Source organism: Heptranchias perlo, chromosome 5 (genome assembly GCF_035084215.1).
Source record: "Heptranchias perlo isolate sHepPer1 chromosome 5, sHepPer1.hap1, whole genome shotgun sequence".
Taxonomy (NCBI): domain Eukaryota; kingdom Metazoa; phylum Chordata; class Chondrichthyes; order Hexanchiformes; family Hexanchidae; genus Heptranchias; species Heptranchias perlo.
This window is the reverse complement of record NC_090329.1, coordinates 86,287,516-86,313,790: the sequence shown is the minus strand read 5'-3', so window position 1 is coordinate 86,313,790 and position 26,275 is coordinate 86,287,516. Positions and strand designations below refer to the sequence as shown.

The window sequence follows — 26,275 nt, the reverse complement described above, 5'->3', positions numbered from 1 at the left end:
TGACAGCATAATTTTCAATTAAACCTATTGGGAAACTTTAAAAGAAAATACTTTAAGGCTTTTGGTAGCTTTCTTGTTTCTCAATGTTTACTGACAATAAACAAAGTTAATCGTCAGAGGTAAGAAGGGTTAAACAATATATACACACAACATAACAAATAGAAGGACATCACTAGATTTATGCAACTACTGTACCTAGTCAAGTAATGCATTTTATTTTAGAAAGCTAAAAGAAAGAGTAAAAGTATCAATATGACTGGCTGGTCAGATTTATATTGAAATAAACTGGTCTGAAATTAAAAGGAAATAAAACAAAGTTTGCTCAAAAAGTGGATGCATTCACATGAAATGGTAGTTGCGTTTCAGAAATCATCTACCATTGTTATCTTCTACCAGCACTAGTCTGGAACTCTTGTTCAAAAGCACTGGATTGTAATCATTTTCTGAAACATCATTTCAATCTGGGGAATTTAGGTAAAAATAAACTCACTCATTCCTTATGATTTTTCTCTCAGTTATTTCCAATACCCTTTCTCGGTTTCTCTTTATTTTTTTTCAGCAGCGTAGGATGGGGTGGGGCTGAGGCTGAGGGTGGGACTCCCAATGCCAGTAGTTCACATGTCCTTGGCTCTCAGAGAGAGAATAGGCAAACCAGGGCACTGATTGGGTTTGTGGGGCCCACCTGGGGTTCAGGCCCAGGATGCAGCCTGGACCCCCGCAAAGATCTCAAAAATTGAGGAGTGCTTTTTGGCTCCCTTACAAGATATATTGCCAAAATTGTCCAGACATTGGAAGTTATGAGTCAACCATTACTCCATGATCCTTTTCTAACTCTCTCTGCCTATTCAATCTCATGTACTACTTATGAAGCATATTTTTTCAGCCAATCTACAATTCTTCACATTTATCAATGCTAAAATTCACCTGCCATTTGGCAGACCAACTACATAGCATTTCGAAATTCTTCTGTAAATATTTTGCTGCATCCTCCATCTCTATTTTAGTGTCAAATGATGAGGAGTCAGCAGATAGGAAGAGGAAGAGAAACGCAGACAAGGGAGACAGAGGAGAAGGGCCCTTTGGAAACTAGAATTTTCTTCCCATCAGCCTCTTCTGTAATGCACAGTTGCTCAATGGTGCAGCCCTTTCTAAACTCTAAAGGAACAGCCATCCTCACCGCCTTGTGTAGTATGATTTCAAAGCCAGCAACCAAGAATAATGAAGCTAAGTATTGACTCACCTGGATTAGATAGTGAGAACAGAGTTTCAGGAGCTCCAGTAACTGAAGATGACTTCCTGCTGCGAGTACATCTTGAACTACACCTGGTTCCAGTAAGATCTGAAAATTAAACAGTTCTAGTGTTTAAAAGAGAGGTTGACTTTGTGTCAAAATACATTTTTTTTGCATTATTAATTGTACTAAATCACAACTGCTTGTGTGACTCTATTCAGCGGGGACATTACCAACACAGAAGATAAATTGAATACTTTTAAAACCATCCTAATGCAAAAGGAAGTCATAGATGTCCTTTAGAGTCAAAAGAAGGGCTCATGGTAAAACAAAGCCAAAGTGACTAACTAGTTATGTGCAAGGACAAAGCAGACTAAAGCTAAAATACTTTTACGGACTAAAGGAAATGAACTCTCAGGAGAACAAAGAGAGGTATTGAACTCAGCTAAAGGCAACAAAACCTGCTATCAGAGCAATCAAAAGCTCACTGGAGAGGAAGATGGTGGATAACTGCAGTAGCAATAGTAAAATCTATTTTTTATAAGCTTGGCGAGGAGTCAAAGAGCTATTAAGGACTGCATAGGGCCATGGAAAGATTGCACAGGGCAGATTCAGGTGAACTCCCTGGTTTTGGCAGAGGTTTTAAATGGCTACAATGCATTAATCATTCCAGCCATTCTTCACTCCAATAGACTATGCTCAGTTACCATTAATGCAATGTACAGTTGACTCTTGTAAGTGTCAAAGTGAATGTGACAAGGATAAGGGTCTCAAAACAGATCGGTCTCCTGGTATTGACAGCATTCATCAGGAAGTGCTCAAAGAAATGGAAGCAATATAATGTTCAGTGCTTATATATTTAACAGCTCGCTATGAACAGAGATACTTCCCGTGGATTGTAGGGAGGCTCATGTTGTGCCAATATTCAAAAAGGGCAACAAGTCAAAAGGAGAAAATTATAGGTCCATTCGCTTGACTTTAGTTATAGGCAAGTTGCTAGAAGGGATCATTAGAGATACTCTGTGTAACCAGCTGAACAGAGAAGGAGTAATCAAAGACTCTCACCATGGGCATCATTTTAGCACCCGCTATCGGGTGCGTTACTGGCGGGGGGGCTCCAAAAATCGGAGAATCCCGGAGTGGGTCGGGAGCCCGACTCCAACCCGCCCACTTCCAGGTTCCCCAGTGACGCGCCGGCGTGCGCACGCAGCCCCCGCTGGTGGGAATCCCGCAGGCAATTAAAGCCAGCGGGGTTCCACTTGAAGCTATTTATTTTGCTTGTTCAGGTCATTAACTGACCTGATTAAGGGATTATGTGAGGAGGGGTGGGATTTTATAGCAAACTGGGACTGTTTCCCGTACTGGGGGAAACACTCCCAGTTCAAATGGACGTGTTGCAGCCATCAGCCTGTGGCAGCTGCAAAGGTCCATTTGACAGGTGTGGGGGAGTGACCCTCACTCATTGCAGGAGGCCACTCTGTCACTTGGGACAAAGTTTGGCCTCCACCACCCTCCTCCTAACAATCAAAGTCACCAACTTGCACACTTACCCCGGGGTCTAGAGACATGTACCTACCTTGCGGACCTCCGCAGATGTACATCTTCCGGATGGGGTCCGCCGTAGCTGCAGTCATGACCTCCTCGGAGGGCGAACAGCACCAGCCTCGCCATCCACGCCGTCCACCTCTGACACGTGGAGCTCCACAACACAGTGCTATGACACATCCACCTGTACAGCAGGAGGGAGGGCTACCGCAGAGAGAGATGCTTCACAGAGGGCACTACCCTCGCCACAGGGTCCACAGACCGAGGCTCAGCTTCCTGGACCTCTCTGAGCAGCAGTGCACACGGAGGCTCAGAGTCACTCGACATGTAGTCATGGATATCTGCAGCCTCCTTCATGCCAAGCTGCTCCTGGCTGGCCCGAGCACCATCTTCTTACCTGTCGCTGTCAAAGTCACCACTGCCCTCAACAACTTCTCCTCCGCATCCTTCCAGGGTGCCACCGGGGACATCGCCGATGTCTCTCAGCCGTCTGCACTAAAGAGCCCTGCAAATACACCTACACCCACTCTGCAGTGACACAATGGGTGGCATCAGCTGTGGGTATTCATAGTGATCCTCAGGAAAGGGCATTATTGCACAAACCAGACAAGATTCACAAAGACATGGCAGTAGTGGTGCCAATATAATATGTAATGTGAGTTGGTCAGAAATTCAATATAAGTAACACCCATGACAAACCCTCAGACACCCTTGTGCATCCCCTTCATGCTCACGACACGTTTGCCTTATGCTGCCTACTGCACATATCTGATGCATGCCCTGTGGCTGCAGCACAGATGGTGGCAGGTTGAGTGAGGCTGGCCGTGAGGGAGATGCACGAGAGGGTGAGTATGAGATAGAGCCATGAGATTGAATGAGGATCGGGTTGAGCGGTAGTGGCGGGATGAGTACTGGCGAGGTGAGTAAGTGCAGGTAAGATGAGGATGAGGTTTGAGTGGGTATGAGGGGTGATGTGACAGAGTAGTGTTGGCAGTGCAGAAGGAGATGTGGGGTGGGGGCGGTGATGTGGCAGATGGAGTGTAGGGGAATGAGTAAGTGTACTCACTTTGGCTGACCTACTGAGGTCATTGGAGCGCCTCCTGCACTGTATGCAGGTGGGCGATATGTTGGTGGTGCAGGTGACCTCCTCTGCCACCTTGAGCTAGGCCTTCTTGGTGGCAGAGGCAGGCCGCTTCCTCCCGCCCGCCGGGGGGAAGATCTCTGTCCTCCCCCTCCTCCTCACCCCATGTATTGATATCTGGAGTGAGGCATCTTTAAACTGGGAGCAGCCTTCCCCCTGGGCTGCTCCATGCTGTAATTTTTTCTATTTGTTGCAGCATCTGTCAGTGGAGGACTGCCCCTTTAAATAGAGCTCCTCCAGCTGACAGATCTTACTGCGCATGCGCAGCCCGCCCGACGCACAGATCAGCAGTGGGGAACCCGGAAGACCAGGTAAGTGGATCTAATTGGGCTGCGATCATGCGGGGGGCAGACTGATTTCACTGGGCGCGTGGGATAGCCCCCCCCCGCCGCCGAGAACCCGCAGCCCTGGTAACATCGGGCCCCATGTCTTTGGGAAAAGGTCATATCTGACCAACCTGATTTCATTTTTTGAGAAAGTTGCTTGTTTGGTGGATGAAGGTAGCTACTATAGTATACTTAGATTTTCATAAAGCTTGTTGCAAGGTACCACACAATAGGTTATTTTATAAGATAGAGTCCTGCGGGATTGGAGGACAGAACTTGGGTTGGGCAAGGAATTCATTGTATTCTCATTCAGAAGGTTGTTATTAATGGTCATGGAGACCAGTTACTAATGGAGTCCTGCAGGAATCGTTTCTAGGGCATTGCTCTTCACAATTTGCATTAATGATCTGGATGAAGATTTTGGGGGAACTGTCTGCAAGTTTGTGTATAATATTAATATTTGTGCGAGTGTTGTAAGAACCTTGGATGAGAAAAAAACAAATACAATCAGATCTAGATGCGATGGGGGAATGGGCTCGCAGCTGGCAAATTTTATTTAATATTCATAAATGTACCATTATGTACATGGGTAGGGCTAATGTCCACCACATGTATACCATGCAGGGTTGCGAACTAAATCTGTTGAGTGGGAAAGAGACCTAGGTGTAATCGTACATGAATCTTTAAAGGTTAACAACCAGGGCCACAAAGATATAGCTAAAGCAAATAATGTATTAGGATGCATTGCTAGGACAAGCCAATAAAGAACAAAAAGTTCTATATTGTCCTAATACAAGACCTTGGTTAGGCCTCTTGTGGAATACTGCGTACAGTTTTGGTCCCCTGGTGAGCGATATTGAGGCTCTGGAAGAGGTTCAGAGGAGAGCCAGTAGATTTAAAAGCTCTTAGTTGCCATGGTAAGCTTAGCGAGCTGGGTCTTTTCAGAAAAGCGTAGACTTCAGGCAGATTTCAGTGAAGTATTTAAAATAATGAGGCGACTAGAATGTATGCACGTGGATAGACTATTTGAATAAGATAGATTATGGAGAACTACAGGATACGTGTATATGTTGAGTTCCGCATAGTGCGTTGCTTCCCTGGTGCCAGGGTAATGGGCATCACTGAGAGGGTGCAGAAATAGGAGGGATCGGGGGGGGGGGGGGCAGGCAAATGCGAGACAGTCTAAGATGGGTTTGGAGTGCATGTGCATAAATGCACATAACGTGGTAAATAAGGTTGGTGAGCTGCAGGCACAAGTCGCCACATGGGATCATGATAAAGTGGCAATAACAGAGACCTGGCTCAAAGAAGGGGAAGATTGGGAACTTAATATTTCTGGCTACAAGGTACTTAGGACAGATAGGGAAGGAAAAAAAGAGGGGGGTGGCAGTATTGAGCAAATGAACTATTATAGCAATGGAAAGGGATGATGTCGTTGAGGGGATAAAAGACAGAATCTATTTGGTTAGAATTAAGGAACAACAGAGGAGCTATTACACTACTGGGTGTATACTACAGGCCACCAAATAGTGGGAAGGAGATAGAGGAGCAAATTTGCAGGCAAATTACAGAAAGATGCAAGAACTACAGAGTAGTGATAATGGGGGACTTCAATTATCCCAATATAGACTGAGACAGTAAGAGTGTAAAGGGCAAAGGGGGGGGGAGGAGCTTCTGAAATGTGTACAAGAGAACTTTCTTGATCATTGTGTTTCCAGCCCAAAGAGGAAGGAAGCAGTGCTGGATATAGTTCTGGGGAATGAAGTGGTGCAGGTGGAGCATGCTTCAGTGGGGGTGTATTTGGGGAACAGCGATCATAATATCATCATATTTAGAATAGTTATGGAAAAGGACAAGGAACAATCAAGCGTAAAAATACTTAACTGGAGGAGGGCTAATTTCAATGAGTTGAAAGGGGATCTGGCCTAGGTGGATTAGAATCAAAAATTGGTAGGCAAGACAGTAATTGAACAATAGGAGGCCTTCAAAGAGGAGATGGTTTGTGTACAGAGTAGACACATTCACATGAAGGGAAAAGGTAGGGCATCCAAAGCTAGACTTCCCTGTATCATTAAAGATATAGAAATTAAAATAAAACAGAAAAAGGAGGCTATGACAAATGTGAGGTTCACAATAAAGTAGAGAACCAAGCTGAATACAAAAGTACAGGGGAGATCTAAAAAAGGAAATAAGAGGAGTAAAGAGAGAGCATGAGAATAGATTAGCGGCTAACATAAAAGGGAACCGAAAAGTCTTTTATAAAGATATAAATAGTAAAATAGTAGTCAAAGGAAGGGTGGGGCCAATCAGAGACATAAAAGGAGATCTTCTTGTGGAGGCAGAGGTCATGGCTGAGGTACTACATGAATACTTCACATCTGTCTTCACTAGAGAAGAGGATGCTGCCAATGTCGCAGTAAAGGAGGAGGTAGTAGCGATATTGGATAGGATAAAAATAGATAACGAAGAGGTACTTAAAAGTTTGGCAGTACTCAAAGTAGAAATGTCACCCGGTCCAGGTGGGATGCATCCTAAGTTACTGAGGGAAGTAAGGGTAGAAATTACAGAAGCTTTGGCCACAATCTTCCAATCCACCTTAGATATGGGGGTGATGCCAGAGGACTGGAGAATTGAAAATGTTACACACCCCTGTTCAAAAAAGGGGAGAGGGATAAACCCGGCAACTACAGGCCAGTCAGCCTAATGTGGGAAAACTTCTAGAGACAATAATCCGGGACAAAATTAATTGCCACTTGAAAAAGTATGGGCTAATAAATGAAAGCCAGCACAGATCTGTTAAAGGCAAATCATATTTGATTAACTTGATTGAGTTCTTTGATGAAGTAACAGAGAGGGTTGATGAGGGTAGTGCGGTTGATGTTGTGTATATGAACTTTCAAAAGCCGTTTGATAAAGTACCACATAATAGACTTGCTTGCAAAATTAAAGCCCGTGGGATTAAAGGGACAGCAAAGTGTGGATACGCAATTGGCTAAGGGACAGGAAGCAGAGAGTAGTGGTGAACGGTTGGTTTTCAGACTGGAAGGAAGGTCACAGTGGTGTGCCCCAGGGGTTGGTGTTAGGACCACTGCTCTTTTTGATATATATTAATGACCTGGATTTGGGTATACGGGGCATAATTTCAAAGTTTTCAGGTGGCACGAAACTCAGAAATGTAGTAAACAATGAGGAGGATAGTAACAGACTTCAGGGAGGACATAGATGGACTGGTGAAATAGGCAGACACATGGCAGATGAAATTTAATGCAGAGAAGAGTGAAGATAAACGTTGGTAGGAAGAATGAGGAGAGGCAATATAAACTAAATGGTACAATTTTAAAGGGGGAACAGGAACAGGGAGACCTGGAGGTATACCTCCACAAATCTTTGAAGGTGGCAGGGCAAGTTGAGAAAGCTGTTAAAAAAGCATATGGGAACTTTGGCTTTATAAGTAGAAGCATAGAGTACAAAAGCAAGGAAGTTATGCTAAACCTTTATAAAACACTGGATAGGCCTCAGCTGGAGTATTGTGTTCAATTCTGGGCACCACACTTTAGGAAGGATGTCAAGGTCATAAAGGGTTGTTGTGACCTAGAATGCACTGCGTGAAAGGTTGGTGAAGCAAATTAAATAGTAATTTTCAAAAGGGAATTAGATAAATATTTGAAGGAAAACATTTGCAGGGCTACGAGAACAGAGCAGGGGAGTGGGACTAATTGGATCGCTCTACTAAAGAGCCGGCACAGGCACGATGGGCTGAATGGCCTCCTTCTGTGCTGCATCATTCTATGATAAGTTACATAAGCATAGAACTAGGTTAGATATCAGAAAGCTTTTCTTTTCGCAGAGGGTCATCAACATTCAGAACAAGTTGCTAGCTTCTGGTGTGAGTGTGGATTCACTCCAAGCAATCAAAAGGAAGCAGGACGAGTTTGTGACTGTGGCTAATATCTCAGCTTGCAAGAGGTAGGTGGGGTATTGGGTTATATATTTCATGATGTGGAGATGCCGGTGATGGACTGGGGTTGACAATTGTAAACAATTTTACAACACCAAGTTATAGTCCAGCAATTTTATTTTAAATTCACAAGCTTTCGGAGGCTTCCTCCTTCCAACAACGTTCACCTGAGGAAGGAGGAAGCCTCCGAAAGCTTGTGAATTTAAAATAAAATTGCTGGACTATAACTTGGTGTTGTAAAATTGTTTACAATTATATATTTCATGTTCACTGTGGAATCCTGGAACTTATTTTGATTGCGTTTGAGGGTTGTGAAGGAATTTCCCAAATGTTTTTTTCCCCCTGAATTGGCCTAAGGTTTTTGTATATCTGTTTCTTTTGCCTCTCCCAGGTGATTACATGGCTGTTGGTAGGGAGGGCCGGGTAGTGGATCATTAAGCTCGGTTGCAACATGACCGTGTGGGACAGGTTCGATGGACCAATTGGTCTCTTGCTGTCCGTTGTTTTCATATGTCCATATACATGCAATGTAGGCAATGTGTAACAGGTTCTGTATTATGTTATGAAATACAGAAAACGCTAAAACTATCCAGCAAATTAAATCAGCACCAGAAAGAGAAAATTAAGTCCATGTTTTGGCTTTAACCCTTCATGAGTCGTCCCACTCCAAATATTAACTCAACTTTCTCTTCCATGTGTTGCTGACCAAGTGGTTGACGCTACCAGTTTTTCAGCTTTTACTGCAGATTTTGGGCACTTTGGTGTTCTTTTTACCTCTATTACATATCATGCCTTATTCCCTGGAGTAGTTTATTTCTTGTATCTGGTGAAATAGCAATCTAAGAAAATAAGGCAGTGGTCATGGTGGCACTCCTTGCCTTGCCCGAGGACTGATAAGCCGTCATTGAGGTTTCATTGCTCCAATATTATTGGAAGGATGCTCCAGAAGATGTGAACTACAATCTGTCAAACCCATGTGGGATTGCAGAGATTACACTCATAGCATTACTGCCTTAGCTTCATTCTCAATGAAATGTAACGGTGGCACAAGTATTTATTAAACAGGCTTCACCAACTTCATGAGAGGGGCTACTGCCTGGTCTAGGAAATTTTCTTTCTATTCTAACTGTAAATGGGCTTGTGGAACCTTGACCGCTCATCATCCAAAAAAGTCTTTTGGGACCAAGAGCTCTCAAGACAATTCCCACTGTAGTTCCTGGACCTGAGAGGTGACCAAATGGTGTCATGATTTGAGCTTTGCATTGTGGATTAGTGCTACAAGAAAGAAAACAAGGACGTTGTAACTTCCCAAGTAAAATTCAATTTGACTTTCATTAATATTTTGGGCTCTTAGAGGTGCGATGTAGTCTAGTAATAACCACATTCTGTTAAAAAAGAACATTTTTGAGAGTAAATTGGACTTTCTTATAAGAGGGTTTCACTGCACACAGTTATAGGTTAAACTAGTGCAGAAAACATCATGGACTTTTTCCTGTTGCTCTAACACGCTGTGAATGTAGCCTCACAATGCAAGGCTTGAACTCGCAACCTTCTAACTCAAAAAGGTCATTGTGCTGTCAATACGCTGCTGAAATCCCCCCAAATGTAGGAAAAATATCTAACTTAGGCATTTCAGGCTGACACCACATCAGAGATTTGATTTGATGGGGGCTAATTTTATAAATGCACAGAGCCTCGCCTCATCAGGGAGCAAGGCACCTGTGATTTATTTAGGATTTCTTTAGGATAAAGGGAGAGACATGTAGATGAGGAAGTAGTGGACGGACCGCAGCACGTCCACCCTCATCTTCCTGTGCAGTTCCACTGGGTCCATCTTCGACCCTAGCGCCTCCATCCTGAACATAGCTGACCCAGCACACCTCCAGCTCCAGACAACCTTCTACCCGTAGCCTGTAAGCGAGGCTCCCCACCAGTAGCACACATTCGTAAAATCAGTCTCAAGATGTTCAGGTGTTTATGACAATTAATGACTAGGAAAACAGGCACATTTTAAATCACCTCTTACATTTTATGCTAAATTTCAGTTTCATCCACCCTTTTTTTTTAAAGACGACTGTATAAACTTCCACTAACATCTTACATCCAGTCTCATATCCATGCTGCCAATTGTTATGGTCACTCCCAAATTTCAAAGATAGGAAATAAAAGTATGAAAATCTAAGTTGATTTTGCCAGATGAGGTGCAAAACAAAAGTTAAGGTCATGGTGCTGTGGCCAAACACTATTATCCAAGAAACATGTAATTTTCACAAGCAAAAATTTGATCATATATCATTACAATAACCGTGACATGCCCACGCTCCAGAGGTTGAGTGTGAGTTTTATAAATGGAGATTGGTTAGATGAGGGCAGAAATTGCAAGGGTCTTGCAGATGGCACTAAACATGAGCACAGGACACAAAATTAGGGCTACAATGTTGCAATCCTACCTCCAACCTGTGCTCACAACTAATGAGACTCCCCGTCAGCATCAGAGCCTTGCAATTTCAGATAATGCTCATAGTCCAGTAATATTTCACACGCAAAAGTCTTCTGTTTCTTTATGCACGTGAAACAACAGCTTTTGTTTTTTTAAGTCTGATTCGTGCTAATATATTGGGAAAGATTATTTTGTTTAAAATCTAGATAATTTACTTATAGAAAGTGATTGACGTTAAAAGAATAAATCTCAAATATAGACAGACATTTTGAGATTTTATTAAATTAAATCCTGAAGCAATATATGTATAAATAGTCAGCACTTGAGGAAGTTAAAAAAAGTTAGTTTATTCACATTCTATTATTACAGTAAGCTTTCCAGTTTCACAATTCTAAATATTCCCTTTGTTTCCTAGTATCATAACAGTAATGGATTTAAATAGCTGAGCAACTTCTGCAGCAAAACTATATTTTACTCTATATGTAATGTTAAACAAAAAAAACTATTGATAATTCAATGATAGGTTACTGAAAATATTTTCCTTTAATCTTACACACAGAGGAAAATGTACCACTGACATTTGAAAATCACTCACTTCTTCTTGTGATAATCTAAAACTTGAAGTTGTCTGAAAGGCTGCACATTTTTGGTAAACTGTGTTTTTTCTCCTTATATCTCCTTACACCATTTGTGTGCTTTGCACATGCAGCGAGATTGCTGGCAACTTAGAGTTCTAGAAGATGACCATCCCTCCATTTTTCCTTCCCACTCTGTGCCCAGACTCTGCATAAGTGTGAAATTGTGATGAAGATTGGAGAAGACTGCGAGCCGACATAGATAGACTAGCAGGATGGGCAGATAGGTGGCAGATACAGTTCAATGTAGAAAAATATGAAGTAATGCGTTATAGAAGTAATGACAGGAAAAAGAAATGCACCTGAAATTCTAATGTTTTAAATGGAGTAAAAGAGCAGAGGGAGCTGTGTGTGCAGATACACGGTATACGCACGTAAATAAGACCATAAGAAAGGCAAAAGAAAAACTCGAGGCAGAGGATGCAAAAGCAGGGAGTTAATGTTGAACTTGAATAAGACTGTAGCCTGCAGTTGGAGTGCTACTAACAGTTTTGGGCACCCATTACCGCAAGGATATAAGAGCAATAGAAAAGGTGCAGGTTCACTAGAATGTTACCAGGGAGTTAGTTATTCAGAGTCTTGAGCAGTTAGGGCTCTTTTAACTATTGTTGAGAAGATTAGTGGGTTAGAGCCTTTCAAGATTATGTGGGCTCATGATGAGGTAAATAGTCATAGATTGTTTCTATTAGTCAGTAACATGATAACAGGAGGGCACAGATTTATGATAATCACAAAAAGAATTAAAGGGAAGTTAGAAACAATTTATTTACACAGAAGGAAGTTAGAATGTCGAATTCTCTGTCATAAATCATTGTTGAAGCAGAGTCGCTAAACTATTTCAAAATGAAATTAGTTACTTGAAAAAGAAGAACAAAAAGTATGGGCAGCAAGCAGGAGATTGGGAATAGATGAGATAGCTCTTGTGAAGAAAAATACCAGTGCAGGCTTGACTGGCTAAATAGCCTGTAATATTCTAGGAATGATCTTTGCCAAAAATCCAAGAAGCAAAGTCCCACTTTTAGCTCTTCCTTCTATTTGTGGTATTTCTAAGTACGTCGACCCACGACTGCCTCCAGACTGCACTGCAGCACCACCTGGTGGCAGGAATGAGTACAATACAACATCAATGCAATAAAACAATTTCAGTAGGGAATTTTTCTCTTGTTATTTTGCTGGTTTTGAAAATATAGTCAGCCTGGGAATATGGGAAGTTGTGACACCAGTGAGGACTTTAGTTTGATAAAATGTGTGTCTATGTAGATAATTTTCTTCACAAGCTAATTTATTCCTTCAGAAGTAGATCTATAGTTCAGGGTGAGGCATAAATGCAAATGATAACTGATTGATGAACAGGTTAGTTATGCATTTTAATTCCATAAATGCACTTGATATCCCACAAATAGAATATGTTGACAAGTCCTGAATTTTACTTTTTTTTTTATGATGCCTTTTTGGCAGGCGGGGCACCCATTTTCCTGACTCCACCCCCTCCCATCTGCTCATGTGCTGGACAGGCACAGCTCACTCACACCTGTCCAGTTTTCAGCATAACCAAATTGGTGGGCTTGATTGGTCTAATCGCACCCTTGGCAGGGACTAGCATCTGGAAGAGGGGGGGGGGAAAGCTTTCCGCAGCTGCAAGCCATACAGGCTCCATTGGGATGGAGGATGTCGTACAGAAGTCCGGTATTTCAGATCAATGTGGGGCTCCTGACTAACCGTAATATTGGATGCATCCTCAGAATGATGCCAATCACAATGTTTTGTTTACACTTGCACTGCATGAAAGACTGTATGCCAGGGTGATAAACTGCCGGCATACCGCAATTAATTCCACCCACCAAGATGCCACCAATTATATCTGCAAGCCCTGGTTCACTTACTTGGCAATGATCATGAAGAACTGTCTTTACATGGCCCGGATCAGATAAGAACCAGATGCTGAGCTGTGCTAGCTGATACGACGATACCTGCGGCTACCACGAAGCATAAGGCTGCACATCCAATGAAAGTAAGTCAGCTGTTCTACTTCCTTGCAGGTGGGTTGAAATGCTGACATACAAGGATAGTGCAGTGGAGTGGCACAGAGGGAAACTGCTTCATGCAGCAGTACCTCCACTTCAGCAGCTAAATAGAGAGCCGGATTCTGGGCTGCTCAGCCAGTTGCCTGAAGGTCTTGCCTGCACCTTGGGATCTTCATTTTTGCCAGAAACATGGAATTTTACAACAAAGGAAGCAGCGAATTCAGCCCATCATGTCTTTGCTGGATCTTTGACAGAGCTACCACACAGCCCCATTCCCCTATCATTTTTATGTACCCTTTTAAATGTTTCCTCAAATATTTATCCACCTCTCTCTTAAAATCTATTATATATTTTGCTTCCACCACTGTTTCTAGTAAAGAATTCCAATGTTCTACATTAAGAATTTCATCCTAACCTCTATCCTCAATGTGTTGGTGATGATCATAAATGTTTGCCCTCTAGTTACTGAATCACTGGCCAGTGGAAATGTTTTTTCCCCAATTTGCTCTATCAAAACCCTTCAAAATGTTCAAAGGCTTTATCAGATCTCCTCTTAACTATTATGTATGATTAATAGTCAAATTGGTGTGGTAATGTAATGGCTGCTTTTATTTCAGACTCTCTGGAACATTCTCTTTGGATGTAACATTCAATATAAGAGGAGACCCTGGCATGTAATTGCTGCAATATGCTTGCTCCCAACAGGGGGGTCCCTCTAGTGTTCAGTTACCAATAAGCAAGTACAATACAGATCATTATCCTTCTCCATTCTAATGAAGACTGCCCTAATTAAAGCTTTTCATCACTGGCCCTCTCCATGGCCTTCACATCCTTCATAGTGTACAGCACCCAAAGCTGGACACAATATTCTAACGGCAGCTTAACCAATGATTTGTATAGGCTTAGCAATACCTCTTGGCATTTGTAGTCTATGCCCCCATTTATAAAACTTAGGATCCCATATTCTTTTTTACAGCTTTATCAACTTGTTCTATTTTTAAAGATTTTTTTAATATCTAAACCGCTTATGTCTCTATTTCTTTTAAACTTTCACCATTTGGTTTGTATTTTCTCTCATTCTTCCTCCCAAATATATCAACGACATTTCTGTGCAGTAAGTTCCATCTGTCAAATCTACTAACCTGTCTATTGCCTCCTCTTCAAAATTAATCATGCTCCCTATTTTTGTATTGTCTGCAAATTTTGATATGACATAGAATTACATAGAAAGTACAGCACAAAAACAGGCCATCAGCCCATTCCGGTGTTTATGCTCCACACAAGCCTCCTCCCACCTTCATCTAATCTTATCAACAAATCCTACTATTCCTTTCTCCCTCATGTGTTTATCTAGCTTCCCCTTAATGCACCTAGACTAGTCGCCTCAACTACTCCTAGTGGTAGCAAGTTCCACATTCTAACCACTCTCTGGGTAAAGAAGTTTCTCCTGAGTTCCCTATTGGATTTATTTGTGACCCCTAGTTTTGGTCTCCCTCACAAATGGAAACATCTTCTCTATGCCTACCCTATCAAGCCTTTCATAATCTTAAAGACCTCTATCAAGTATTAAAGTTATCTTATATTGTGGTCTCTGGAAGTTTACCCAATTCTGATGTTAGGTCAATAGTTATCTGGCTTATTCCTTTCTCCTTTTTTGAACAGAGGTGTTACATTGGCAGTCCTCCAGTTCTCTGACACAACTTCCATAACCAAGAAAGTTTGAAAGATTGTGGTGAAAACCTCTGCCATCTCTTCCATGATTTCCCTCACCATTCTAGGATGCCTGCTGTTAGCACCTGGTGCCTTTTTCATTCCATACTACCTTATGGCAGCCCTGCATGGTTTGTTTAGCATGGTAATACCCATAAAGGAGAGTTAAACACCACAAGGGCCACAATCACTTGGAACAACTACAAAATGTATTTAATAAGTATAGTTATTTTTCCAAGGAAGAGTATCTAAACAAACAAAAATATATTTTGTAGTACATCAATTGCACAGATTTTCACAGCTTCTGATGGACCAGATTCTCATTTTCATCTGCCCCAGCCAATGTTCAATAAAATACAACATAATACAACAACAGTGTGCATTTATATAGCAGTCCTCAAGCAAAATAACATCTCAAGGTGCTTTACAAAGCATAGAAGTGGACACGGAGCAGAAAGTGAAGGAATTTGGGGACAGCGAGAGGAGACCAAAGAAACAGTGAAAGGTATAGATTTTTAGAAGGACTTCGAAGGCAAGAAAAGAGATACAATGGCAAAAAGAGTATTCCAGAGGACAGGGTACAATGGCCAAAAGATCACCCGCCAGTGGTGGAACAGAGGGGGCAGAATTACTTAGATTACATAGAAATTACAACATAGAAACAGATCATTCAGCCCAACTAATCTGTTCTGGTGTTTATCCTGCACATCAGCATGTGCTTCCCCCCACTCTCCCCATATCCCTTTATTTCCTTTTCTGTCAAGCACCTCTCTAACCTATTCTTAAATGTTGACATGGTCTCTCCTTCAATCACTAATTCTGGTAGTGCATTTCACAGCCTCACGACCCTGTGTAAAAAAGTTTCTCCTGTTCTCTGTCTCTTACATTTAATCTATATCTCCACTATTCTAACAAAAACAGTGGCAATTTTTCAAGTCTTCCTTCATAGTTGTATGTCCTCATACCAGGCTACATTCCTAGTGAATTTGTGCTGAACAACCAGTAGTCCAGAATCAGAGAAACAGAAGCTGTAGACTAGCACTTACGATTACAAACATTTTCCCAAATAGGGTGGAGAGAGCCAGTGGAGGTTTCTGAAAACAAGGACAAGGATCTTGAAATCAATTTGCAGCAGCAGAGGGAGCCAGTGGAGCTGGGTGAGAGTAGACGTGATGGGTCAGTGGGATTTAGTGCAGGACAGAACTTAAGCCACAGAATTCTAGATTAGCTCAATCTTTTGAAGGGTGGAGGTGGAGAGAACAATGAGAAATGTATTGGGAAAATAATTCCTCAAGGTCATAAAGGCAATGTTGAGGGTTTCTGCAGTGGTGGGAGTGGGGTATGGACATCGGTGGGCAAGATTCCAGAGGTGAAAGGAGGTGGTAAAACAGAATACCCGCCTGAGAGAGTATCCGGGGAAGCTGAAGGAGTTGGAATCAGAGGGATATAGGCACCAGGGATGAATAGAGCACTAAGCTAATCCCATATCTGGTCTGCTGCTAGACCACGTTCTTCTGCTTCCAGAATATTGCACAGAGAAGTAGTAGTGCAGAATAATGGAGTTGCATACACCAGATTCAGGCTGATAGAGCAGCCCAGGAAGTTGAAGGATTTGAGGCCAGAGTAATGTAGGTGCCAGCAAGAGTCAAACAGGGTGGCTTCTGTTTTGAGTCATCCAAGACCAATGATGGACAGAAAGTTAGACAATTCAGCAAAAGCCTTGCAGTCAAATTTGGTACACAGAAGTAGAGTGGAGTGCAATTTGTGTACATTTCAGTTGAGGGTAAGGTGATACCATCAAAAGTGGATGTAAGACACTTGTAGAATAGGTCAATGCAGGCATCATCAGTACAAGAGGAAAAATAGAGAAGGAACTGGCAAAGGAATTAAGAGTTAGAGGAGGACAGGGTGATGTATATGATAAAAGAGATGAAGTAATAACCTGAGATGATCCTGCTGGTGATTGTGACCCTTGAAGGTGGACATGGGTGGAACAGTTTATAAGGTGGGCAAGGTTGAGAGAGGCAAAGAAGGCGGTGAAATTGGAGGAGACAGGACGGCATGAGCTCAGGCATAGGGTGAGTTAAGGTGCAGGGTAAAGTCAATGGGGATGAGGACTCAGTGCCGAGGTGCATAAAGTTAAACAGATTTCAGCAAGGAAGGTGCTCGGGTTTGGGGGTGGGGGTTGGGATAGGCCAGGATCTTGAAGGAGAGATGGGAAGGATAATTGACAGTGAGGTTTTCCCACAAGGAAAAAGTGCTGGAGGAATATGATCAAGGTAAGACCAAGAAACGAGCGCTACACAATCTCCATAATAGTTTGGGTTGGGGATGTAGTGGAATATGATGCTGTACAGGGTAATCCGAGAGGAAAGAGAGTTGCTGTCGCTGAGCAAGTCAGCCTCAGACGTCCAAGATGAGGTAACTTATTGGTTCACAAGAGATCATACATTTGCAGGGCAATATAGGTAGACTGGTTAGTTGGAGACTCACTGGGGAGAAAAATGTGGGGAAATTGGACAGTGCACAAAGGTGGAGAGGGGAAGAGGATGTAGAAATTGATCGTGAGAGGATAAATCTCGGGAGAGGGGATCGGCAGCTCAGATGGCTGCTCAGGCAGCCAGCACATGGGCCACAGTATAGCATTCCCAAGTTGGAAAAGAGGGAAGCTATGAGCTTGTCCAGAAGATACTGGTTTGCAGCAGTATAAGATTTCAGTGAGGGAATAGCAACTGATAGGATTGGAGATCAATGGCTGCATAGTACAATGAACCAGGAAGGTCAGGGAATATAACGGTTTAGACTGGAGAAAGGAGGAGAGTTGGGGGCAAGTGGGATGGAGAGATGGCAGACAGAGAGGCTGAGAAACTCAGGTCTGAGCAGCAGCCAATGCCTGTACACGTGTCCAGGGAACCACAATTGTTACAGCATTAAACCAAGAACACAAAATCACATTGAATAGTGTTTACTGTTTTAGTTAGATAAAATGCTGCACATTAAGGAGATGCAGTTGCTGTATTCCAGCACATGGAATGCTGCAAGGCTGTGTACCTGCTAATTACACACAGGACAGCAGTATCACACACATTGCTTTCAAAGAACTATGTAAGACTGTAACTTGGTATTGAGATCACAAAAGAATCATCCAAGCCCTTGAAGCAAAATAGAGGAGGGCTGCTAAGCTGATCTCCAGGGGGTAATTTTAACCCCAACGAACGGGTGGGATAAGGGTGGGTGCGAGGTTAAAATAATAGCTTTGTCAAGCGCGACCACAACCCAGCTCCAATGCGGCCACTTCCAGGTTTAATGTGGGCGCGTTTGGATGCACACGCATAGCCGAAACCCGGAAGTTGCGTCCCCAATTAATGCCGGCGGGTGGATCGTTAAAGGGGCAATTTACCTACTAGAAATACTTGAGGTAGGTCATTTTTTTGTTGATTCTGAACCTGTAACAAATTTCACTTCACCTGCATGGCTTTCCCATGGCTTCTGAATCTCGCCATTGAAACGGTGGCAAAATGCAGCCGAATTTTGCCCTTTAAACCTGTGATTGACACATATCAACAATACCTTAGGTATTGCAGTTAGTGTCTCGGTTCTCTCAGGCATACGTTAGGCTGAGAGTTTTTTGTGTTGGGTCTCTTTTCACACTTCCAGCCATCACTCAATTAAATTAAAGATTCAGGAATTAATTAATTGTTAACATCCTGAATCAATCTTGAGTATGTACACAAGCTTATATTTTTAAGAATGATGACAAAATCTGAAATATTGGAATATTCTGCAGTCAAGTTACTTGAAAGAATCATAAAATTTTCTAAGAATTTGGCTGTTTTGCTAATATAAATTATAGAACACCAAATATGTTTCCAATCCTCATCCATTATTTGCCTTTGTGTGGTCCATCTCGTCCCTTCTTTTTCTGGCTTTCTCACTCTCCATCTTCGGCAATAAGCTTTCCATAGATATTTATTATGAGCTCGGACTCCCACAACCATTTGGATTGTGTTTCTTCCCACCCAACTTCCAGGAAATACTTCATCCCTTTCTCTAATTTTCTCTTTTTCTGTCATTTCTGCTCTAATAAATCTACTTTCCACACCAGAGTTCCTAAAAGTTCTTCTTTTTCTTTAGCTGAGTCTTCCCTCAGCAGTGATTGACAGGCCCTTTGATTGAATCCACCACATTTCCCATATATGGCAGAAAATACTGCCAGGGACATCCGTTATGCTTTTCATCTTTTAATGCTTATGCTAGTGCTGATGCTGTCAGGAAGTTCAAAATATGAATGTTACTTATATTGCACCGATCATCAAATCGCTTCTCTCCTGCTCACCCTGGATTAATGTTCCTTATTCCTGGCCTGAATCTGGAGCCAGCTCTTCATTCTCTCCTCCCCCTGCAGCCTCAATGCAAAGCGGCATGTGTAAGATTTATGTATTTTGACTTGACACCAATTGGTTATAGTGATGATCTTTTATTTGACAAAATCAAGGATCAATACATGCAAGTATTTAAGTGGTAATTATCAGAAAACAAGGAATCGTATTACCCCATTGTCCTCTGGGTAGAGATCATAACTTTTGGTCCTGTTCATCTAACTTCTTTCTTCTCTCTAACTTCGTCTTCCTTTCTTCTCCACAACTAAGTCTTGTGGGGGCTGGCTTTTTATACTCTGAGTTAAGCTCTAGTCCCCCTTCTTACTGTAGCAAATTTAGGCCACTCATAGATGGTTCCCTTACCAATACTAGCAGCCCATCCATCGTTCTGGAATGTAGTTGCTTAGCGACAAGTTTGGCCGTACAGGCCCATCTTTTGTTTCACTGTTTTTGCCTCAGATAGTATGATTGTGTGTTTTTAACCACAGGTATTACTGAACTAAGGCTGGTTCCTGTTGTTTTTCACCCATAACCCCGTTACGTCTAACTCTTTGAATTCCTCATACATTTGTGTGGAAACTATATTCCCTTACAGCAGTGGGTGCGAGATGCCGGTGGCTCCCATTGACTCCCTGCTCAACTTCAGTACATTGGCTGCAGGTCTTTCCTTGTTTAATATTGGTATATGTTGTCTGCTGGCTTCTCCCCACCAATATACGGATCAGTAATAAAAAATGTTAAGTTGTTCGCAAACATAAGAAAGTATAGAGTACCTTAAAAATACAGCAAGATGTGTAACCTGCAGAGTAAACGTCTATGGAAACCCAGATGGGTGAAAACACACATAGAATCAACAATAGAATCCTCAAAGCAATAGGCAACCCCAAAGAATGAATCTCAAACAACATGAAACACAGAAGCCATCCAAAAGTGATTGAAAAAGTTCATTAACAAATCTACTTGAATTACACTTGTGTCTGGCAGCGGGTGTACGTGCCTTGCAAATAGCTCAGCAAACTTGTGTAATCTGCCAATTAGACTTGTTGCTGCATTATTGGGAGTCACCCCATCCAGAAATCGGGTAAATCTCAAGCTCCTGCTTCGTTGCCCCTTCCCCACCACCTCACCTTCTTCTCTATCTCTCCTCTCCTCCTGCTCCCTCTATTCCTCTTTCATTTTCCTTCTCTCCTCTTCCTTACCATCCTCCTCTCCCCTCATTTCTCCCTCACCCCACCCCTCCCGTCCTCACCCTCTATCTGCCCTCCCAATTCCTCCCCCTCGCTGCCTCTCCCTTCCCTATCCTTCCTCTCCCCCTCACTCAGCCTGCCTTCACTGTTCTCACCCTCTCCCCTTCTCTCATCCCTCCCCTCCCTGTCTTGGTTCAATTATCTCCCTTGGTTGACCTGAAAATTTTAATCAGTTTTGACTCCCCATATGCAATGCCAGGGGAGATCAACTAACAAAAACTGCAGCCAATGAAAAGAAATCTCTCCCCTTCTGCACCACCATTGCATCACTTCCTACATTCCCGATAGAATAATAAACATAGCCCCCACTCAACTGAGCAAAAAAAATCAAATCAAAACCCACACACTGAGCAAAAATTGGGAACTAGGCCAATGAGTATATATCCGAGAACAACCCCTCATAAAATGACCATGAGCCAAAATGCATCCCCATAACATAGGACCATAAACACATAGCAGAAATTCCAGGATAGGACAACAAACCTTCTCCTCCCCACCACTGAGCAGAAATTCTTGCATACGATCACAAGCTCTCATTCACCCCCAACTCACCCCGAGACCCCTCCCCCAATGGCTGAGAATCCCCCGAAGGCCGATGTCTCCGACCCCCTCCTCTCTGGCCACCTCCCCTCTCTCCTCTCCCTCCCACCCTCCCGCGCAATATCTCCAACCCCACCCTGATCTCAGACTTACCTGGCATCTGCTCCCCGGCTGCTTTCCCTCCCCACAGGCAGTTAGCCTGTCAATCTGCCTGGATGTCGCACAGGAAACCCAGAAGCAAAAATAATTCCCTTCAATTGAGTTATGATCGCAGATTCCAATGCACTCACTTGACATCCAGGTTTCCCATACGAAAATCTATCCACCCACTGAGTTTCCGGCTCCAAGTAAAAATAGTGTCCCGACTGTCAGTGGACTGAGGTATAGGAAAGTTTAGAAAGTCTCAGATCCTTCAGCCTTAAAAAAAGGGCAATGAGGGACCTTTTAGGGGTATAAATAATGCTAACTGGAATAGAAATGGTTAATTTTGAGCACCATTTTAAGTGACTGTAGGACACGGGGACATCAGGACAAACTGGTAAAAGACAAGTTCAGGACTGATGTCAGGAAGCACTTCTTCACACAACCAGTGATTAATACTAGGAATCATCTTCCGGGTAGGAGTGTGGAGAAAAAAACTCCAGAATCATTCAAGAGACAGTTAGGTGCAATGATGGGAGGGCAGTAAGTTTTTATTGAAGGATGAGCTAGATGGGCCAAATAATCTCCTTCATCTCTACTTTGTGATCTTATTCAGCCTTTAACTTGCCAGCTACTACTTCCATTGCCAAAAATAATGTATTTGGATACCTTTCTTCAATCAACCTTTCAATTGCCCTCTCAAACCTACTTCACACAGCCTGCTGTTTGATTGAATATAGTGTTTAAGCAACCTTCAGGGAGATAAAGAGAGTTTAGACATCTATTGATCTTGCACTGCAGTTTCACAGAGTGGAAGAAAAGAAGAATGTCTCTGAGGCTTCACAAGACTGTTGGTTTGGGTTCAGAGTAAATGTGGCTGACATGGGCTTTTCAATTTTAAAAGGAAGCAACAGGATAAAAAAGAACAGTTTTTATTCCTGGATAAAAGACCAATTCTGATCGATATAGTTGTTCATAGGAGATATTTTGTTTTAACCCTTCTGAGGCTCCAATCTGCATACAAAAAAAAGTATAACATAACTGTGCTTTATTTAGGCTTGCAATTCAGAGCTACTACTGATTACTCCAGCAAGACTCCTGAATGATGCTACCCCAGTCAAACTGCATACATCAATAATAATGTTAGATCATAGGCTCATACAGCACAGGAGGAGGCCATTTGGCCCATCGTGCCTGTGTCAGCTCTTTGAGCTATCCAATTAGTCCCACTCCCCTGCTCTTTCCCCATAGCTCTGCAATTTTTTCCTTTTCAAGTATCTATCTAATTCTCTTTCAAAAGTTACTACTGAATCTGTTTCCATCACTCATTCAGGCAGTTCATCCCAGATCATAACTGTGTAAAAAAAATCCTCCTCATCTTTCCTCTGGTTCTTTTGACAATTATCTTAAATCTGTGTCCTCTGGCTACCGATCTTCCTGCCAGTGGAAACAGTTTCTCCCTATCTACTTTATCAAAACTCCTCATAATTTTGAGCACCTCTATCAAATCTCCCCTTAAACTTCTCTGCTCTAAGGAGAACAATCCCAGCTTCTCCAGTCGCTCCACATAACCGAAGTCCCTTATCCCTGGTACCAGTCCAGTAAATCTACCCTGCATCCTCTCCAAGGCCATGGCATCCTTCCTAAAGAGTGGTGCCCAGAATTGGACACAATACTCCATTGAAAGCCGAACCAGTGATTTATAAAGATTTATCTTTGGATATCATATTTTTACAAAATATGTATTAGTTGACAATATCAATACATAACATACATAATGTATACTATTGCACCATCTTAGGGTTGACGTAATATTTGAGCCTGATTGAGAGAGATCACTCCTATGGAACAGTGGGATCCTTTTGCTGCTCATTGCAAAGATGTCGGAGAACCCCAGTTTGCAAAGCAGACAAGATAACTTTTACTTCCTTTGCTTATATCTTTTATATTGTTCATGGGATCAAAAGAAACATGTACAAAAACCTTTATGCCCAGGTACAAGAAAGATCATCCACCTGTGGCCCTCAAGCAGAAAAACCAAAGCTAATAATTATCTGGGCAAATGAACAAGTCTTTATCCAGGCATGTCAATGTCCTGAATATTTCTTGAACCACTCATCTTCCACTGATAAGGAAGGATCATGAAATGGCTGAAAATACTCACTGATATATGTTAAGCGAATCTCTCGATTTAGGCACCAAAATGCCAGTCATAATGCATCCTAACAGAGGAAGCATAAGCAGGTTCTTCCCCGCTTGTTGATGCAGCGGACTAGTGTAGCATTGTTATTCATAGGCACACCAATTTGCTCTGCATGAAGGTCTGGAAACATTTCAGAGCAAAGCATACCAGCCTCAGTTCCAGGCAATCGATATGTCCGGTGGATTGTTCTGTCGTCCACCTGCTCTGAACCCAGTTCCCCTGTGGGTGGGCAGTTCAACCTAACAGTCTATTAACATTGTGAACTGTGGGGGAGGTTGTTTTAAAGGAATCCCCTGTAGAACATTCAAGATCTAGAGCCAAAGTGTAGTTTTTCATTTCCTGGTGAGATAGAGATGCTTTGCAGGAAGACTGGCTGAGCATATGCAACGGAGACTGAAAAGGCCAGTTATCCATGGATAGCTATTCACTGGGATCCATTCTAAAGAGAATAGCAAGTCCTAGAGTGTAAACCAATCTAGAGGCAGAAGACCTTCTGATAGGTAATTTGGAATAATACTCCCAAGAATGTTAGTCCTTGCATAAATTGGAGCTGAGACTTCCTGTAATAAAGCTCAGCTCCCAGACTGTACTGAATATCTGGTTTGTAGCTGTGGAAGCAGAGTCCAGACAAGGAGTTCTGATAAGCCAGCTATTCTGATATGTGCATTGCATCCTGACATGTGCTGCAAATACAGAGACACTCTTTGTTAAAACTGTGGGTGCCAATGAAAGTCCAAATGGCAGTGCCTTGCGTTGGTAGATTTGTCCTTTGAAACTGAAACTGGATAACATTTCATAGTGATGTAGAAAAAAGCATCTTGTGGTGGCGAGCCAATCCTCTCAGTGTACCACCTGATGATCTGAGGGAATGTGATCATCTTTTAAGAACATAAGAAATAGGAGCAGGAGTAGGCCAATCGGCCCCTCGAGCCTGCTCCGCCATTCAATAAGATCATGGCTGATCTGATCCTAACCTCAAATCTAAAGAACACAAGAAGTAGGAGCAGGACCCGGCCACTCAGCCCCTGGTCCCGTTCCGCCACCCACAGGGCCTTGACCGATCCGAACTCAGCTTCATGTCCAATTTCCTGCCCGCTCCCTGTAACCCCTAATTCCCTTTACTTCTAGGAAACTGTCTATTTCTGTTTTAAATTTATTTAATGATGTCGCTTCCACAGCTTCCTGGGGCAGCAAATTCCACAGACCAACTACCCTCTGAGTGAAGATGTTTCTCCTCATCTCACTTTTGAAAGAGCAACCCCTTATTCTAAGATTATGCCACCTCGTTCTAGTTTCACCCATCCTTGGGAACATCCTCACCGCATCCACCCGATCAAGCCCCTTCACAATCTTATATGTTTCAATAAGATCGCCTCTCATTCTTCTGAACTCCAATGAGTAGAGTCCCAATCTACTCAACCTCTCCTCATATGTCCACCCCCTCATCCCCGGGATTAGCCGAGTGAACCTTCTTTGTACTGCCTCGAGAGCAAGTATGTCTTTTCTTAAGTATGGAGACAAAAACTGTATGCAGTATTCCAGGTGCGGTATCACCAATACCTTATATAACTGCAGCAATACCTCCCTGTTTTTATATTCTAGCCCCCTAGCAATAAAAGCCAACATTCCGTTGGCCTTCTTGATCACCTGCTGCATCTGCATACTAATTTTTTGATTTTCTTGCACTAGGACCCCCAGATCCCTTTGTACTGCAGTACTTTCCAGTTTCTTGCCATTAAGATAATAACTTGCTCTCTGATTTTTCCTGCAAAGTGCATAACCTCACATTTTCCAATATTGTATTGCATCTGCCAACTCTCCGCCCACTCACCCAGCCTGTCCATATCCCCTTGTAGGTTTTTTATGTCCTCCTCACTCTCCACTTTCCCTCCCATCTTTGTATCATCTGCAAACTTTGATATGTTACACTCGGTCCCCTCCTCCAAATCGTTAATATAGATTGTAAAGAGTTGGGGACCCAGCACCGACCCCTGCGGAACACCACTGGCTACTGGTTGCCAGTCCGAGAATGAACCATTTATCCCAACTCTCTGCTTCCTGTTAGATAACCAATCCTCCACCCATGCCAGAATATTACCCCCAATCCAGTGATTCTTTATCTTGAGCAATAATCTTTCATGTGGCACCTTGTCAAATGCCTTCTGGAAGTCGAAATACACTACGTCCACTGGTTCCCCTTTATCCACCCTGTACGTTATATCCTCAAAGAACTCAAGCAAATTTGTCAGACATGACTTCCCCTTCGTAAAGCCATGCTGACTTTGTCCTATTAAATTATGTTTATCCAAATGTTCCACTACTGTGTCCTTAATAATAGACTCCAAAATTTTACCCACCACAGATGTTAGGCGAACTGGTCTATAATTTCCAGCCTTCTGCCTACTACCCTTTTTAAATAAGGGTGTTACATTAGCAGTTTTCCAATCTGCCGGGACCTTTGCTGAGTACAGAGAATTTTGGAAAATTATTACCAAAGCATCCACAATCCCTACTGCCACTTCCCTCAAGACCCTAGGATGTAAGCCATCAGGTCCAGGGGATTTATCTGCCTTGAGTCCCATTATTTTACTGAGTACCAATTCCTTAGTGATTTTAATCGTATTTAGCTCCTCCCCGCCTAGAGCTCCCTGTTTCTCCAATGTTGGGATATTCTTAGTGTCCTCTACCGTAAAGGCTGAAACAAAATATTTGTTCAGCATTTTTGCCATCTCCATGTTTCCCACCATTAATTTCC

At 42.6% G+C, this 26,275-nt stretch overlaps 1 protein-coding gene across 7 annotated transcripts in view; it reads right to left on the bottom strand.

Annotated features, from left to right (window-relative positions):
* klhl32 (kelch-like family member 32) overlaps window positions 1–26,275 on the bottom strand; it is a 184,798-nt gene that overhangs the window by 118,950 nt on the left and 39,573 nt on the right. For 5 of the 7 annotated variants that reach the window (XM_067983834.1, XM_067983839.1, XM_067983837.1 and 2 more), the window contains one exon: window positions 1,241–1,339. The exons of the other annotated variants lie outside the window; for them this stretch is intronic. In XM_067983834.1, coding sequence (XP_067839935.1) covers window positions 1,241–1,339 — 99 coding nt within the window. The remainder of the gene's footprint in view (window positions 1–1,240; window positions 1,340–26,275) is intronic. 7 annotated transcript variants of the gene reach the window in all.